The sequence below is a fragment of the Corvus kubaryi genome, unplaced genomic scaffold (assembly GCF_017639235.1).
Source record: "Corvus kubaryi isolate FWS band 111438036 unplaced genomic scaffold, C.kubaryi_AGA036_p1.0 37260, whole genome shotgun sequence".
NCBI lineage: Eukaryota > Metazoa > Chordata > Aves > Passeriformes > Corvidae > Corvus > Corvus kubaryi.
This window is the reverse complement of record NW_024581077.1, coordinates 7,337,716-7,351,456: the sequence shown is the minus strand read 5'-3', so window position 1 is coordinate 7,351,456 and position 13,741 is coordinate 7,337,716. Positions and strand designations below refer to the sequence as shown.

At 40.4% G+C, this 13,741-nt stretch overlaps 1 protein-coding gene across 2 annotated transcripts in view; it reads right to left on the bottom strand.

Annotated features, from left to right (window-relative positions):
* The window catches only part of LOC121662724 (ovostatin-like), a 29,869-nt gene extending 22,769 nt beyond the window's left edge, over positions 1-7,100 (bottom strand). Inside the window, exons 1-8 of one of the 2 annotated variants that reach the window (XM_042024242.1) lie at positions 6,967-7,100; positions 5,225-5,408; positions 4,413-4,569; positions 3,434-3,486; positions 2,936-2,956; positions 2,013-2,181; positions 1,251-1,335; positions 467-584 (exon numbers count right to left, since the gene is read on the bottom strand). In XM_042024242.1, coding sequence (XP_041880176.1) covers positions 467-584; positions 1,251-1,335; positions 2,013-2,181; positions 2,936-2,956; positions 3,434-3,486; positions 4,413-4,569; positions 5,225-5,408; positions 6,967-7,031 — 852 coding nt within the window. In that variant the 5' untranslated portion in view covers positions 7,032-7,100. The remainder of the gene's footprint in view (positions 1-466; positions 585-1,250; positions 1,336-2,012; positions 2,182-2,935; positions 2,957-3,433; positions 3,487-4,412; positions 4,570-5,224; positions 5,409-6,966) is intronic. The other variant, XM_042024241.1, reaches the window with a different exon arrangement.
* Between the last annotated feature and the right edge of the window lie 6,641 nt (positions 7,101-13,741).

Genomic DNA, 13,741 nt, shown 5'->3' with positions numbered 1-13,741 from the left:
CTGGAAGCTTCTCTCCTTATCCTGTCTAGTCTTCGCTATGCTCATGCTCTTCTTAAACCCATTTTATGTGATGCCTGTGCTTTGTAACCACAGCACATTGAGTCTGAGCTAGTGAACGAATTAATCATTCATTTAACATTAAGTGTCCTCAAAGACTCCCAGTAGAGGTCTGCTGATTAGATTTGGCAAGAATGCAGCCCCACTGTTATAGAAATGATTGCATATTTACAATTTCATAGGTTTCCCTTCTTCCTACTGATTCTTTCTGAGGAAAAAATCAAAGTCGTTCAGTGAGGTCATTGGTAAAAGCTACGTTCATGGTCTTTCAGCGGTACCTGTGAGATAGTGAGAAAAACCACACTGCTGAGATTGCCTCTCTGGTGTTCCCTTGGAAATTAATGAGGCCACCAAATACTGTGCTGCATGTAAAGCTGGCAGGGAAGAACAGACTTGTTATGTATCATACCAGTCCAGTGACAGCTTCACAGTTTTTTTTCCGGTTTTGTTCACACCGTGGACTGTAAAAGCGCTGCCAACACACATTGATTCGGGCATTCCCTTGTACTGGCTGGCCGTAAGTGTACCTAGGAGAGGAAGAAACACAAGAATTCAATCATGTGGATTTAACATGAAACCTGCAAAAGTTGCAGAACAATGCAGACTCTAAATCCCTCTGGAGTGCCCAGAGCGCAGACAGAAGAGCAGCTGGGAATTACAGTCCTTTAGTGCTAGGAGAATTCCCTTCTACTATTTTTAGGCTGTTTCTGCCATCTTGTTAAAAACCCCCTGATTTATCATTGTCTTGGTGCAATCATTCTTCTGAACTGGAAAGTGGTGCTGGACTCAGGATATCATTCCCTTCTGCTTTTTCTCATTAGTACCTTACACAAAGCAGAACATATTGCAGAAAGACCCTGTTCACCCTTTTAGCTCCTGGCACCCTGCACTTTGGCAGCATCACAGCAAGCAATTTGAATGATAGACTCTCCATTTCTGTAATAATAAAACACAACAGCTAACAAGTATGAAGTGCTTGATTTGGACACACACAAACACTCCCTGTTTTAATTCTGCTATGTAGCAGGAGAAGAGTTATCCTATTTTATATCATGAAAGTCACAGCTAAAGGAAATGCTCTAAGCATTCAGAGCATTCTGAAGCAGCAGCAGGATCTCTGCTTCCCAGCACAGCACACCATCCAATGCCTATCCCATTTGTTGTGCACAATTGTGTTGTCTTCTGATACTTACGAAGCACAAACGTTCGCCCGCACTTCTTCATCAAAGAAAGAAATCCTCTTTGGCCCAGAGATTGTCACTTCAAATTTTGGCAGCACTGAGAACGTAGTGTGAATATGAATGATCAGCAATTGCATGCCATACACATGAGTGTGTGTGAGACAGTAAAAAAACAGTTGGCAAAGACATTTTGGCAAAAATTGGCAAAACAGTTTGGCAAAGACATCTCTCTCACAAGGGAGAGGAAATGAATCAAAGAAGAATCTAACTAAGAACTGTCTGTAGTATATTACAATAGAAAAAATACCCTTCAGTGGTAAGATGAGTAACTTCTTTAAAAATAAATAATAATCATACTAATAAGTATAACAGTCACAGCAAAACCCATGATAAATCACTTTAATCTCTTTTCTTAAAGAAAAATGAGTAATGCCAATGTGCCAAACTAGTTAGGTCCTGGAGAACAAAAGTTATTACACAATTCAGTTGCAGTGAAGGAGAAAGGCAGGAGGTTAAGTGAAATAGTAAAATGAAATAGATTGCTGACACTGCTTCTTTTCAACTTATCTTTTATCCCAGGTCACCAGCAATAATGACAATATAGCTGGGAAAGGCCTGTCTCTCATACACCAGTCCACCCAGCTCTCTCCACGTCTTTCTCTTCCAGGCATGAAGTGGAGAATTCAAAGAACTTAAACTCTGCACTAGGAGCTCTTATCTGACTTAGGCCGAGCCTCACTGCTACCACAGGGTGTTTTATGAGCCTTTGCTTACCATATTCCTCCACTCTGAAGTACTGGTACTCTTTTTCACCTGACTTTGTCTCCACAGTGATTTGGTAGGACCCCAGAATAGGCTCTGGGATTAATGGAAAGGAGAGCTGGGCGATTCCATGCTTCGATGTTACCTCCAGCCACTGGAAGATACTGTTTTGCTCTGGATCCTGGAGAGTGGAAGAAAGAGATGTAGCAAAACCTTTACCACACTGTTTCTTGCCTCCTTTCAAGTGCTGTCTCCTGATATATTGGCTAAATGCCTCACAGGCTGAGTGCTTTGGAGCTGATGATGTGCTCTGACTTTCCATATCAACTTGTGGATTAAGCAAACCTAAGTTTATGTTTAACTGGGAGTTAGCTACACTGACAGATGGCCTCAGATCATTCAGAAACAGTTCCTGACTGAGACACAGGTTGCGTATCTGTAACTCTTCTAGCATAAATCTTTCTGACTCAACTTTCTCTGTAAAACAGGAATATTATGCTGGCCTCTCTCAGAAAGTGCTTGGAGATGTAGTGATTTGAAATGTGGTACAAGATGATTCATTGTTAGCCTGTCCCTGTGAGAGCATGGCATTTCAGAAAGTCACTATTCTTATGAGCTATGAATGAGAATGAGGCTATTTCACCAGTTATTTCCTGTAGTCCTCCCAAAGTGAGACTGGACAGAACACTCCTGTTTGAACTCTAATGAACGACAGAGCAGCAACCCCACGCCATTTCTGACTAACTTCTCCAGATCTGCTGATTTCTTCTTCTCTATTGCTTGATAGTGGATATTGCCACTGTTCAACCTCAAATCCATTGGCTTTAAATGGTGTGCTCTGGATGAGTCTCCCTCAGCTGTTGACTCTATGGGGAAGGATGAAGCATAGTCTTTCCAAAGGAACTTGTGTTTTAATTTCATGTTGTATCTCTTACCTTAATGATGATTCTGGGATACTGCAGGAGGAGAAAAGGGAGAGAAAAAAAATTATCAAAACATCAATTAACTGACTGTGGAGGTTGATAAATACTAGAACATAAGGAAATCTGCGAACATCTTTTTCTGGATAGAGAAGACTGGGCCAAAGAAACAATTTGAAACTCGTCTCTGTAATTAAAGAGAAAATTTTAAGAGGATAACCTGTTTGTGAATTTATCTTTCCTGCAAAAATATCCAGTCTTCTTCTGCATATCTGGGACAGGAAAAGTGACTACAAAACCTGTGTGCTGTGAGAGGTTTCCAGAAGTGCTTTCAGAGCTTTTGCTTTCCATAAAGGCAGGGAAAAGATGGAGTGTGAAGCTAAGGAGTAACAGCAGTTCTCAAAAAATATCAGGAGGCTTATCCCAGGCCCTTCTTATTCAATATCTAAGTGAGAGAGTCTCAGTGAAGAGGTACCTCAAGAGGGTACTTGAAAAGTTTTGAGTGTGACTCACCGTCTCCTGAACAGGTCTGAACTGGGTGTCCAAAGTGACCACACGAAACATCACTGAAAAAGAAACAGGACAAAAAAGGATTACAGAATCATCAAGGTTGGAAGAGACCTCCAGAACTGTCTAGTGTAGCCATCAACCTGGAACCACCATAACCACCCCAAGTGTCACATGCAGATGCCTCTATCATTTATTTTATTAGCAGTGATAAATAATTTTCAGTACACAGCTTTGCCCAGGCTTTTTGGGAAAACTAAAGAGTGCCCAGAGAACATGAAAGGAATTGATTATCTTAACCAGTGAAAAAAAGAAAGCCACAATAAATGTCAGTTGAAATATCTTCAATTCTGACCCACTTGGACTAAAACAACCTCTGTAGTAAATGCAGTTTACTGCCTTCAATCCTTCTTGAAGGACTCCATTCTTTGGAGCATTTCCTAAAAAAACCCTGTTTATACAAACCATTTCAATGAAAAATTCATAGAGAAGGAAGAACTTGTCTTTCTTCTAAGTGTAAACTGTGCTGTGTAGAAGTATAATTATGCTAAAGAGATAGCTAACTCCACCACAGCTAGTACTCTCATTTAAATATTGTGATGGAATCAGCACTTTGAAATAGTTCAGCAGTTAAGGAGAAAGACTTGTTGACAGGAAATAAGGTGCTTGCTTCATTTTTATATTAATTTTAATAGCTCCAAACTCAACCTATTATTTTCTGTATTTTTACGGATACTTTTCATGTGACTGTCCTCAAGAAAACCTGACAGAACTCGAGATCCTGAAAATGCAATTAACCCAGTACAAACACATGAACTCTACTACTTCGTTGTGTTTTTGTGAACTGGTTCTATTTTTCACTAACTTTGATAGTCCCAAACTCGGATGAGATTTTTTTATTGCACAAGAGTAAGTTCCTGTCATCCTAGACCCACCCTTGCACTCAATTTCTCACTTCTCTAGCTGACTCAAACTCATCATCCACCTGTTTGCCCTGGTTTGTAGAGGGGTTTGTCCGTCTGGATGAAGACAGCACCATCCACGTTCTGAATTGCCACTGATCTTCTCTCAGCTAAGTCGACTGTGGCACCTTTAGCAGTGAAGGAAATGAATGCCAGAGGATCAGAAGCAGCAGGAGGAACCTGGAGAGGAACAAAACCCCGGAGGAAAAGTGGTAAATGAGACATGTTGAGGTTCCCTGAGGCCCAGGGTTTTTGAGTAAGACACTGTCAGTTGAGTCACAAATAGCTTATACAAAGTCATGAGAAGTCCCACCTTTGTCAGCTGGGTAATTTCTGGGAATTTCTGCTGTGGAAGTCCCATAATCTGTCACCAGACAATAAGATTTGAAGCTCTGCTCTGTCCTGCACATTTCACTGCTTACATGCAGGTTGCCACAGTCATATTCCCTTAATTCTGAAGTGTTTTCTCCTGCTGCATTCTGGAAGACCTCACCTTGGGACTCTCTGTCTTGTCTGTACAGATCTTACAGAGTCATAGGAAAGGGAATAACCCGTCTGGGTTCTCTTGCTTGATACTTAAACAGTCCCCTAAGGAGCATGCAACTGTGATGACAATCTAAAGCTTTTTTTTATTCACTCTGTGAGTGGTGATGGAAAGTCTTTCTCTAGCTCCCTTCTACCACCCATATGTCCTTTTTTCCTATTTTGTCAGCCTTTCCAACAGTTTATCTTATTTTAAACAATTTGTCTTCTTTCCGTCACTGACAAGGGGAGTTGCAATCAGAAGTATTTACAGCTACTACACCCTCTTAAGTAGTTTCAAAAGAGAAAATACCTTGAACTCGCTGCACTTGAAGAAGTCAGTCTCTGTCACGGGCTCCTCAAAGAGAGTCTTTTGGACACTCCCATATTCCAGGACAACGCTCACGGAGAGTGGCTCGCTGAGGCTGTGTAACTGCACACAAGCAGCCTGTGGAGCGCCGCTCCGCACAACCGACGGGACCAGGAGCACATACTGGCTGAAAGGGGGCAAGACCCAATCAGACAGTTCAGTCATGCAGCAAAGTCAGAGCAAACAGGAGAGGAAAAAACAACAGAAGTGCCATAGAAGTGAAGGAAGACATGATCCAAAGGTTGCTCAAACCAGTGGAAGGATTTCAGTTTCTTTCAATGAATTTAAAATAATACGCTAAGAAAGTACGAATGTCAACATTTTAATCCCTCACAGTTCTTTCTGAGCTGAAATACTGGCATCATTCTATGCAGTGTCTTATCCAGCATGATACTACACCTCTCCATTCCAAGTATTTATACAGCTCCACTTACTGAAGTGGCTAAAGCATTGTTGCTTTTGTCCTCCTATGACCTAGGCCTGTACTTAAACCTCTGCAGCCTCCCATAAGGAGAAACAATATTTAGCTTCTTCTTGGGATCAATGACAAAAATACTAGTTAATGGTTGCAACAATTTTTAAATTTCTTTTTCTCTGGATGTCTCTCATATAAGAAGTGATATAAGTCTATCCACTTAATGCACAAGAAATTATCTTGCTTTTCCATTTTGCAGAAAATTCCAGGGAATGTTCAGTCTAATCTGCACACTCAATTCTGTTTCTATGCCTCTGGTTCCATGCTTCTCCCAATGTGGTTTCCTTTGTTTCTTTCTTCCACTGAACTTTTTTATTGATACTTTGGCTCTCTATAATTAAGGCAGCCTTCCTCTCCCAGATTCTTCCTCTGAAAAACTTTCCTTCATATTTGCTATGTTTGTCTAAAATTCTGTTGCTGTCCACCAGTTTGCTACCCAAACAAGTCTTCCCAAATAATGTATGACAGAAATAATTACTTGGTTTTGTAGCATAACAGGAATCACACAGTCTTTTCTTTCTAATCTGATCCTTTCCCTTTTTTTTTCTTCCCACAGTTTTGCCAGCTCATATTACCCTTATTTTTACTTTTGCTTGCCCAGTTCAGGCTGCATGAAATTTAAAGACCAAAATTAAGATTATTAAAATGAACAGTGTACAGGAGGAAGCTAACCTGCCTTTCACAGTGTTTTCCTTTAGGATTTTTGAGAAGGGAAGCTCTAATGTTGCTGTATTTTTTAAAACTGTGGCTGAAACCTACTGTTTGTATAAAGCCATGGACATGGACAATGCTAATATGAATACTAATTTTACTGGGTTTGCCATTCAGCATGGTCCCTGGTCCCAGCCACTATCTGGCCTCTAGCACCTCCCCATACACCGTGCTCCTTCTGTGCTGCTGATGCATATCAATCCTAATTAGCGTTACTTGTTAGTCTAGTCCTGAGTCTCCTTCCCACTTTACCCATGCACATCCCACTTCAGCTACTCAAATTCCAGGTTTCTGTCATTTACACTAGATTTCACAGCAGTTTTACGATGGAGAGCACCATTCCAAACCATCCTTCAATATCATCTACTTCCAAGTTTACACATTTAAAGATCTAGGTCTCAAATATCCTGTTTACTGTATAAGAAACAAGAAGAAATAAGATGGTGGGAAATACAATAAAATATATTATCATAAAGACACAGAATGTGTGACCACTTACGTTTCAGAAGACACTATGGGAAACCAGTTCAAGGAGAGAATACCGAGAAGAATCCTTGACCACATGTCTGTGCATGAAGAAACAGAGACTGATATCAAGCTGACAGCCTGTCCTGGGTTTTTAAGTTGGCCTGAAATGGTGCTCCTCCTCCACGCCTTCAATCACACTCTAACAAAAGATATCTACATAAAATTTGCATATGTTTAATTTCCTCTCTACTGTCTGTTCTCACACTCTTTGAACGCCCAAACAACAGCTTTGGAAAGCTCTCATATTTCACATAGCTCTGTGAGGTATTGCAAGCCAAACCGGTTCCTGCCTGTCTGATTGTTTCATTGAAGGTTACCTCTTTGATTATTGTGTCATTGCCTGAAGATTCCCTGATGTTTCAACCTGTTAGTATTTGCCACTGTTGAAGTGTTTCCTTATTCTGCATGTCACTCAACAGAAAAACCATAACACAGTGCTATTGCATGTCTGCGTGGCAGCCAGGATGGATAAAATACAGTGTCAATACAAATTCAGCTATAGCTGCATTCAGAATGGCACAAAAGGAAACTCCTAATGGTAATCTGGATTTCTTACTGCAGACACTGACATTCAGCAAGGAATGATATTGGCCAGTAATCTAGCATTTTTTGCCAGTGGTCAGGACAAGTATATCTCTAGGAAAAGGAATCTGATAGCATTACTCCATTTGTTCACTTATCTGTCTGTCAGACTGCTTTTTCCCCCCCTCATCCCTGCTCCCCCCATTAAATGACTTGTACATCTGTTGGTGAATTTTAGTAAATCTGAGAAGAAGTTTCAGAATAATTAAGATATAGAATCACAGAATAATTCAGATAAGAAGGAACTTCCTGACATTATGTGGTTGAGTCCCTCATTTTAAGTAGGGCTAACTTCAAAGAAGTCATGTTTTGAGTATCTGGAGGAATGGAGGGTCCACATCATCTCTAGACATCTCTTCCCATGCTTAACCATCCATGCTGTGAACACTTCTTTTCCTTAAATCAGAATTTCCCATATTACAGCCTGTGTCCATTTTTCCGTGCCCTTCCATTGTGCACCTCCAGGAAGAATCTTTCTTCTCTATAATCCCGCTTTACCTTGTGGAAGACTGAAATTATGTCCCCATGCAGCCTTTTTTTCTCCAGGCTGAATTAAAAGAGACTGTTTCCTTCTGTAGGTTTGTCCCAGTCCCTGATCATCCCAGTGACCTTCCACTGGACTCGCTTCAGTCTGTCAATGCCTTCCTTGTACTGGATGCAGAACTTCATTGTGGTCTCACAACCACTGAATAGAGGGGAAGAATCAGTTTCCTTGGTGTGTTGGTTAAACTCTTGGTAATATTACCAAGGAAACAAAATAATCTATAGTACGTGGAAATTGGATTCACACTCTTACATAGCAAATGGAAAAAAGAGCCAATCTGAAACAAAATTAGGTAGCCAAAAAACAGCAGTCTATAACTACAACCCCAGGGAAGAAACAGGCAATTTCCTTTCCAATTTGTCTTCTCAAGCAAACAGATGATGAATAAGAAGAGGAAGCTGAGTATACTCCAGGAGTAATTAGGAACATGAAAAAGAGCTGGGGGCACTAAAAAGGTGTTGAGCAATGCAGAGCGGGCCTGAAGTTATTTAGTGGTGAAGGGTATGAGGAGGAAATGAGGACTACTACAGTAATGTGGTGTAGAAATTGATGTGTGCCCGTTAAAAGCCAGACTCTATCAGTTTCAGCTTTCATGACAAAATACATTATTTCAACCCTGTAGCTAATGATTCAGCCACACTGAGGTTATTCTTTCCATCAGCATAGCTGATGTTTAAAACTACGTTACGTCTAACCAGCATACCAACTCATCTTTCCTAAAATCTTTCTGATGACCAAGTTGGGACACAAAGGAAACTGCCCAATGCTTTTCAAAGGATGCTTTGGAAATGCTGGAGCTATGGGAAGTATTATTCCCACTTTGCTGCTAGTGAGAAATATTACACAAAGCTTCCCGGAATGACGTGACCTTACAGTGACAATGCTGAGTGGCAGGTCTGTGCTATGCAGAGAAGACAGTCACACTGTGAAGGAAGATGCTTGCATTAGTTGAAATGAGGTCAGAAGACAGTTAAGAGTATGTCAAAGATATTTGCAGCTTTGGAGACCCTCAGACCCCATCTCTTACTCTAGACAGGTACTAAGTAACAGGCAAAAAGAGTTAAGGAGGGGGGGAGGAAATAGCAAACAACCCCAGGGTGTAAATTGCTCCAGAAACACACCTTTATTTAAGTGCAGTGTGCCTTTGGCAGGAAGGTAAGAGGGCTTTCTTGTTAACACCCAGACATGGAAAACAAAAAAATAAGGAGTTTGAAAAACTGAAACCCTAGAAGACACTATGTTCAGAACAATTGAAAAGCACATGTTTCTCTGTAAAAAAAGCTATTGAATTCATTACTTCAGTGGAATTACTGATTCCAGAGGACCTCCTTGTATTGTAGCAATGTTGTGATAAGAACACATCACTACCAATACAGGCATAATTCTTAAGATCCCACTGCAAGGAGGAAACTATTTTAGGTGTCTTTGGTAAGAGGGGAAAAAGAAGACATTTTCAGCTGTATAATTAAGAAACTAGGAGCCAGAGAGGATAAATCTAGAAGCACAAAGATCAGGATTTAACATGGAGACATAGTGAACCTCACACTATGCAGCAGTTACAAGAAAGACACACAGAAAGTTCTTTGATACTGGAAATCTTAAACCAGTCTGTGGACATGCTTTGTATTGGCATAAGGAAAGATGTAACTGGATATCATGGTCTGGCTAGAAATTTAATGAAATGAGGAACAGTGTCAACTTCAAGACAAGCAATGCAAATACAGATGTATGCTTGGTTTTCAAAGTAGAATTGTGTCACATGTCTTTTGGACAGCAGAAAACCAACATGTCTTCAGCTCACTCAGTCCAGACTTCAGAAAGTTACTGCTTTAGCTCTCTGTTATTAAGGAATTTTAGATACACATACTTTCCCCCCCTTCCATTCTTTCTCTAGGTGAGTCAAAGTGATGATTGGAGTTGCATTGAAAATGTGTTTTTCATAAGTTAATTTTCTTTCAAATAAAGTTGAATCTGCCAATCCATTTTATCAGCCTAAGTGCACCTGCCTTCTTCTTCTCTTTCCTTTTGGCCACACATACAGGCCAGGGCAACGTGAAGTTTTTCAAAGCTGAACCCACTCACGTTCTGTGAGTATTTCAGTGTTTAGCATGTACACTGCTCTAACAACAGAGCATTCTGTGATGCTGTGACTAGTCACTTCCAGTACCCCAATTAGCTTGCGTAGATCATGTCAAATATCCCCACACTGCCCCAAAATTCCCAGCATATCTGTATGTGCAGGATCTAAGCACTAGATAGAGTCACAAATTAGAAAATAAATTTGTTGAGGAATATCTGTCTGGCAGGCAGAATGCTGCATAGTCTGAATGTGGAGCTGAGACATTCAAATTCTTGGTCAATATGGATCCAAGTCATGCCTGTTTTCTTTTTGTCAGAGAAGCAGCAGGAAGTTCAGAAGAAATAAGATCAGCTTTTAGCAGTGGAGCCTTGGATTTTCCAGAAGAGTGAGTAATATATAATTACCTGTTTCTGCTCTATGGCTTCACTTTATATTTGCATAACACTGCATAGCAAGGACTGTAAGTACTTTTTAAGTCATGACTTCACCTGAGATGACGTACAGACAATCCACCACACCCCACACACACTACAATACCTGTTTTATTGTCTGATTTCTTTACGTGAAAGAGGTGGATATGGGATCAGAGCCCCAGCTTCCATTTGACTGAGGCAAACACCCTCACAACGGTCCCAGGCTGTTTACTGGCCTGTGATTTTCTCAGGAAACTATAATCTGATATATGCTTTCCCACAGCACATTTATCAAATGCACTGTGATGAAACATCTTGTTTTAAAAAGCCAACATATCTCTGAATAGTGCTGTGCATGTCTTAAAGTTTACATACTTTGGATAAATTTGCCCACACAGCCTTCTATTTTTCCAAGGCATATCCTTTTCCTGCAAGCTTTCAGGTTTGCAAGTGAAAGTGTTTCTCAGAATGTTTGCTGGCAAGAGGCCATAGTGTGGCTGGTAGAGTATTCTGTATCATTTCATGTTGAATGGATGGAACATTTTTCTGATATTGCTCATTTTCTGTTGGAATAAAGATCGGGTAATGTTAAACATTGTAACACTCTTCTATTGAGAAGAGCAAACCATAAACTATTCAGTACCTGAAAAGTCTTTGTTACAGGTAAACTGTTAGTAAATTAATGCTAAGCTTTCAACACCATCTTTACTGAACATGTTCTAGTTCTCCTTCTGAAAAATTAATATTGCAGCCTCATATGTCATGAAACACTTGAAATACCAACCATTTTTCTTTATCTGTAAAGTAAGGTAATGTATACAGACATCCTTGAAAAATGCCTGCTGTGTCTAAATTATGAAAATAGAAGAGTGTAAACATAGCAAGGCAGGCTAAAAAAAAGAAAGTTTAAAAAGAGCAGCAGAGACAATCAAAACCAGACATCAGTCTTTCTTCAGAAACAACAGAAATAGGAAGCCTGCTAGAGAATCCACAGGGCCATGTAATGAAAAGAATAGATGAGGTCAAGCAGAATGCAGGAACAATGCAAACAATCAGTATTGTTACGTATTGGTTTCGTTAATCTAATTATTTTTAAATATTACTGTATTTAAATGAACAACTTGATATTAAAAAATCATTTATCATAAAATACCCAACGATCTATGAAGAAGGCAATTTTTATGTAGTAATTATGTTGACGACATTCTGAATTAGCTCAAAATCTTGAAAAGAAACGACATCTTGAGGAAACTCTAAGATTCAGTTGTTACAGACCTTTGCCATAAGAAACCACAAACATGTATTTCATTTGATCACAAAGGACAAAAATGTGTGACAGTGAGCCTTTTAAAGAGTAAAAATAATTTTTACTTCAGTAGAAAAGCTTTCCTGTCTTCACTGTTTTCCTTGTTCCCTTATTCATATTGTTCTGCTCTTTGAGTCAACTTGGGCAGACTGACTCACCAGGCTCTAAGGCACTCAGACAGTAGTGGAGTTAAAATAAAGAAACCTATTTGAGAGCTGTCTTTTTTTAAATGTTGTCATTTCAAATTTTGGATTCTGATACAAAGAAAATGAATCAGTTCATTCCAGATTCAGGTTCTGAATGACCTCCTACTCCTTGTGGTTAAAGGACCTCATCTGGGTTTTACATCTTTCTGTTTTTTAAAGAGAGCCCCTCCCATTTCATGGAATCCTCTGGTTTTACCCTTTCAGAAACATCCAAACTCTATGAGTCAAAGCAAGAGTTTGCAGTCTCAGGAAACTGAGATTGATACCCCAAAAGCATTGCTGGTTTTACTTCTCTGAGTCGACCCAGTTCTAGGCCTCTCAGTTCAGGAAGGACATTGAGGTGCTGAAGCATGCCCAGAGAAGGGCAGTGGAACTGGTGAAGGGTCTACAGGGTCAGTCCTATGAGGAGTGGCTGACAGAGGTGGGGTTGTTTAGCCTGGAGCAAAGGAGGCTCACGGGAGACCTCCTCACTCTCTACAGCTGCGTGAGAGAAGGTTGTAGCCAGGTGAGGATTGGTATCTTCTTCCAGGCAACCAGCAATGGGATGAGAAGAAATGAATCGTTAAAAAACCCGGTATTCAGGGACAAAACTCTCTAACTAATTAAAGTTAGAAAGTGGCATGTTTATTACGCCGGCGGGCAGTCGCCTCCTAGAGACGTGCCAGCCGCTTACACAGTTATTTGCCCTCTATTTATTTCACCAAGTGGTACATATGAATCATGTACATATCTCCAGCACCTCCCATTCCTGCTTCCTATTAAAATGAAGTCACTGGTCCTTTGCACGTGCACAATTCTTTTCTTGATTTAGGTCAGTGGTCTTGATTTGAGTCAGTGGTCTTGAAAGATGAAGTCAGGGATCTCTTCATCACCATGAACTTTCTACCTTCTATTCTGGGCAAGCCTTCTAGAGACGGTCCATACTTCCTGCCTGTATTTGATCATGCAATCTAGGTGCTAGCTATAATTCTATCAGCTTCTTTTGTCTTTATGACAGTTCATTTACTATAAGCAAAGTTTCAGACAGGTACATAATAGTGAGTAGCACTGTACTTCTTAGCTAAATTTCTAATTCTTCATTAACTTATCTTTTAGTTCAATCAGTACAAATTGTTTCTAACTCCTAACTGAAGTTTAACTCTTCATAATCTTAACTCAGAAACGGCCCCAAGTTGTGCCAGGGGAGATTCAGGCTGGGCACCAGGAGGAATTTCTTCATGGGCTGCTAAACATTGGAATATACTGTCCAGGGAAGTGGTAGAGTCACCATCCCTGAAGGTGTTCCAGAAATGACTTGACGTGGCACTTTATGCCATGATCTAATTGACAAGGTAGTGGCCAGTCAGAGGTCGGACTTGATGATCTCAGAAGTGTTTTCCAACCTTAATGATCCTATGATCCTTGCCAGTAGACATTTCACAAGATCTGCTCAGGCTGAGGCTACAGCTGGTCCACGAGCCAGGAAAGATCTGCTCACTCTAGAGCATCAGCTAGAATTGAGTCAGAGCAAAACCTATGGGCAACTCTTCCCCAGCTGCGGAGTCCAGAGATACAAAAAGACAAGGGGACTACCCCATGCAGGTAATCAGGCACCTTGATCATGAAACTTCAAGTT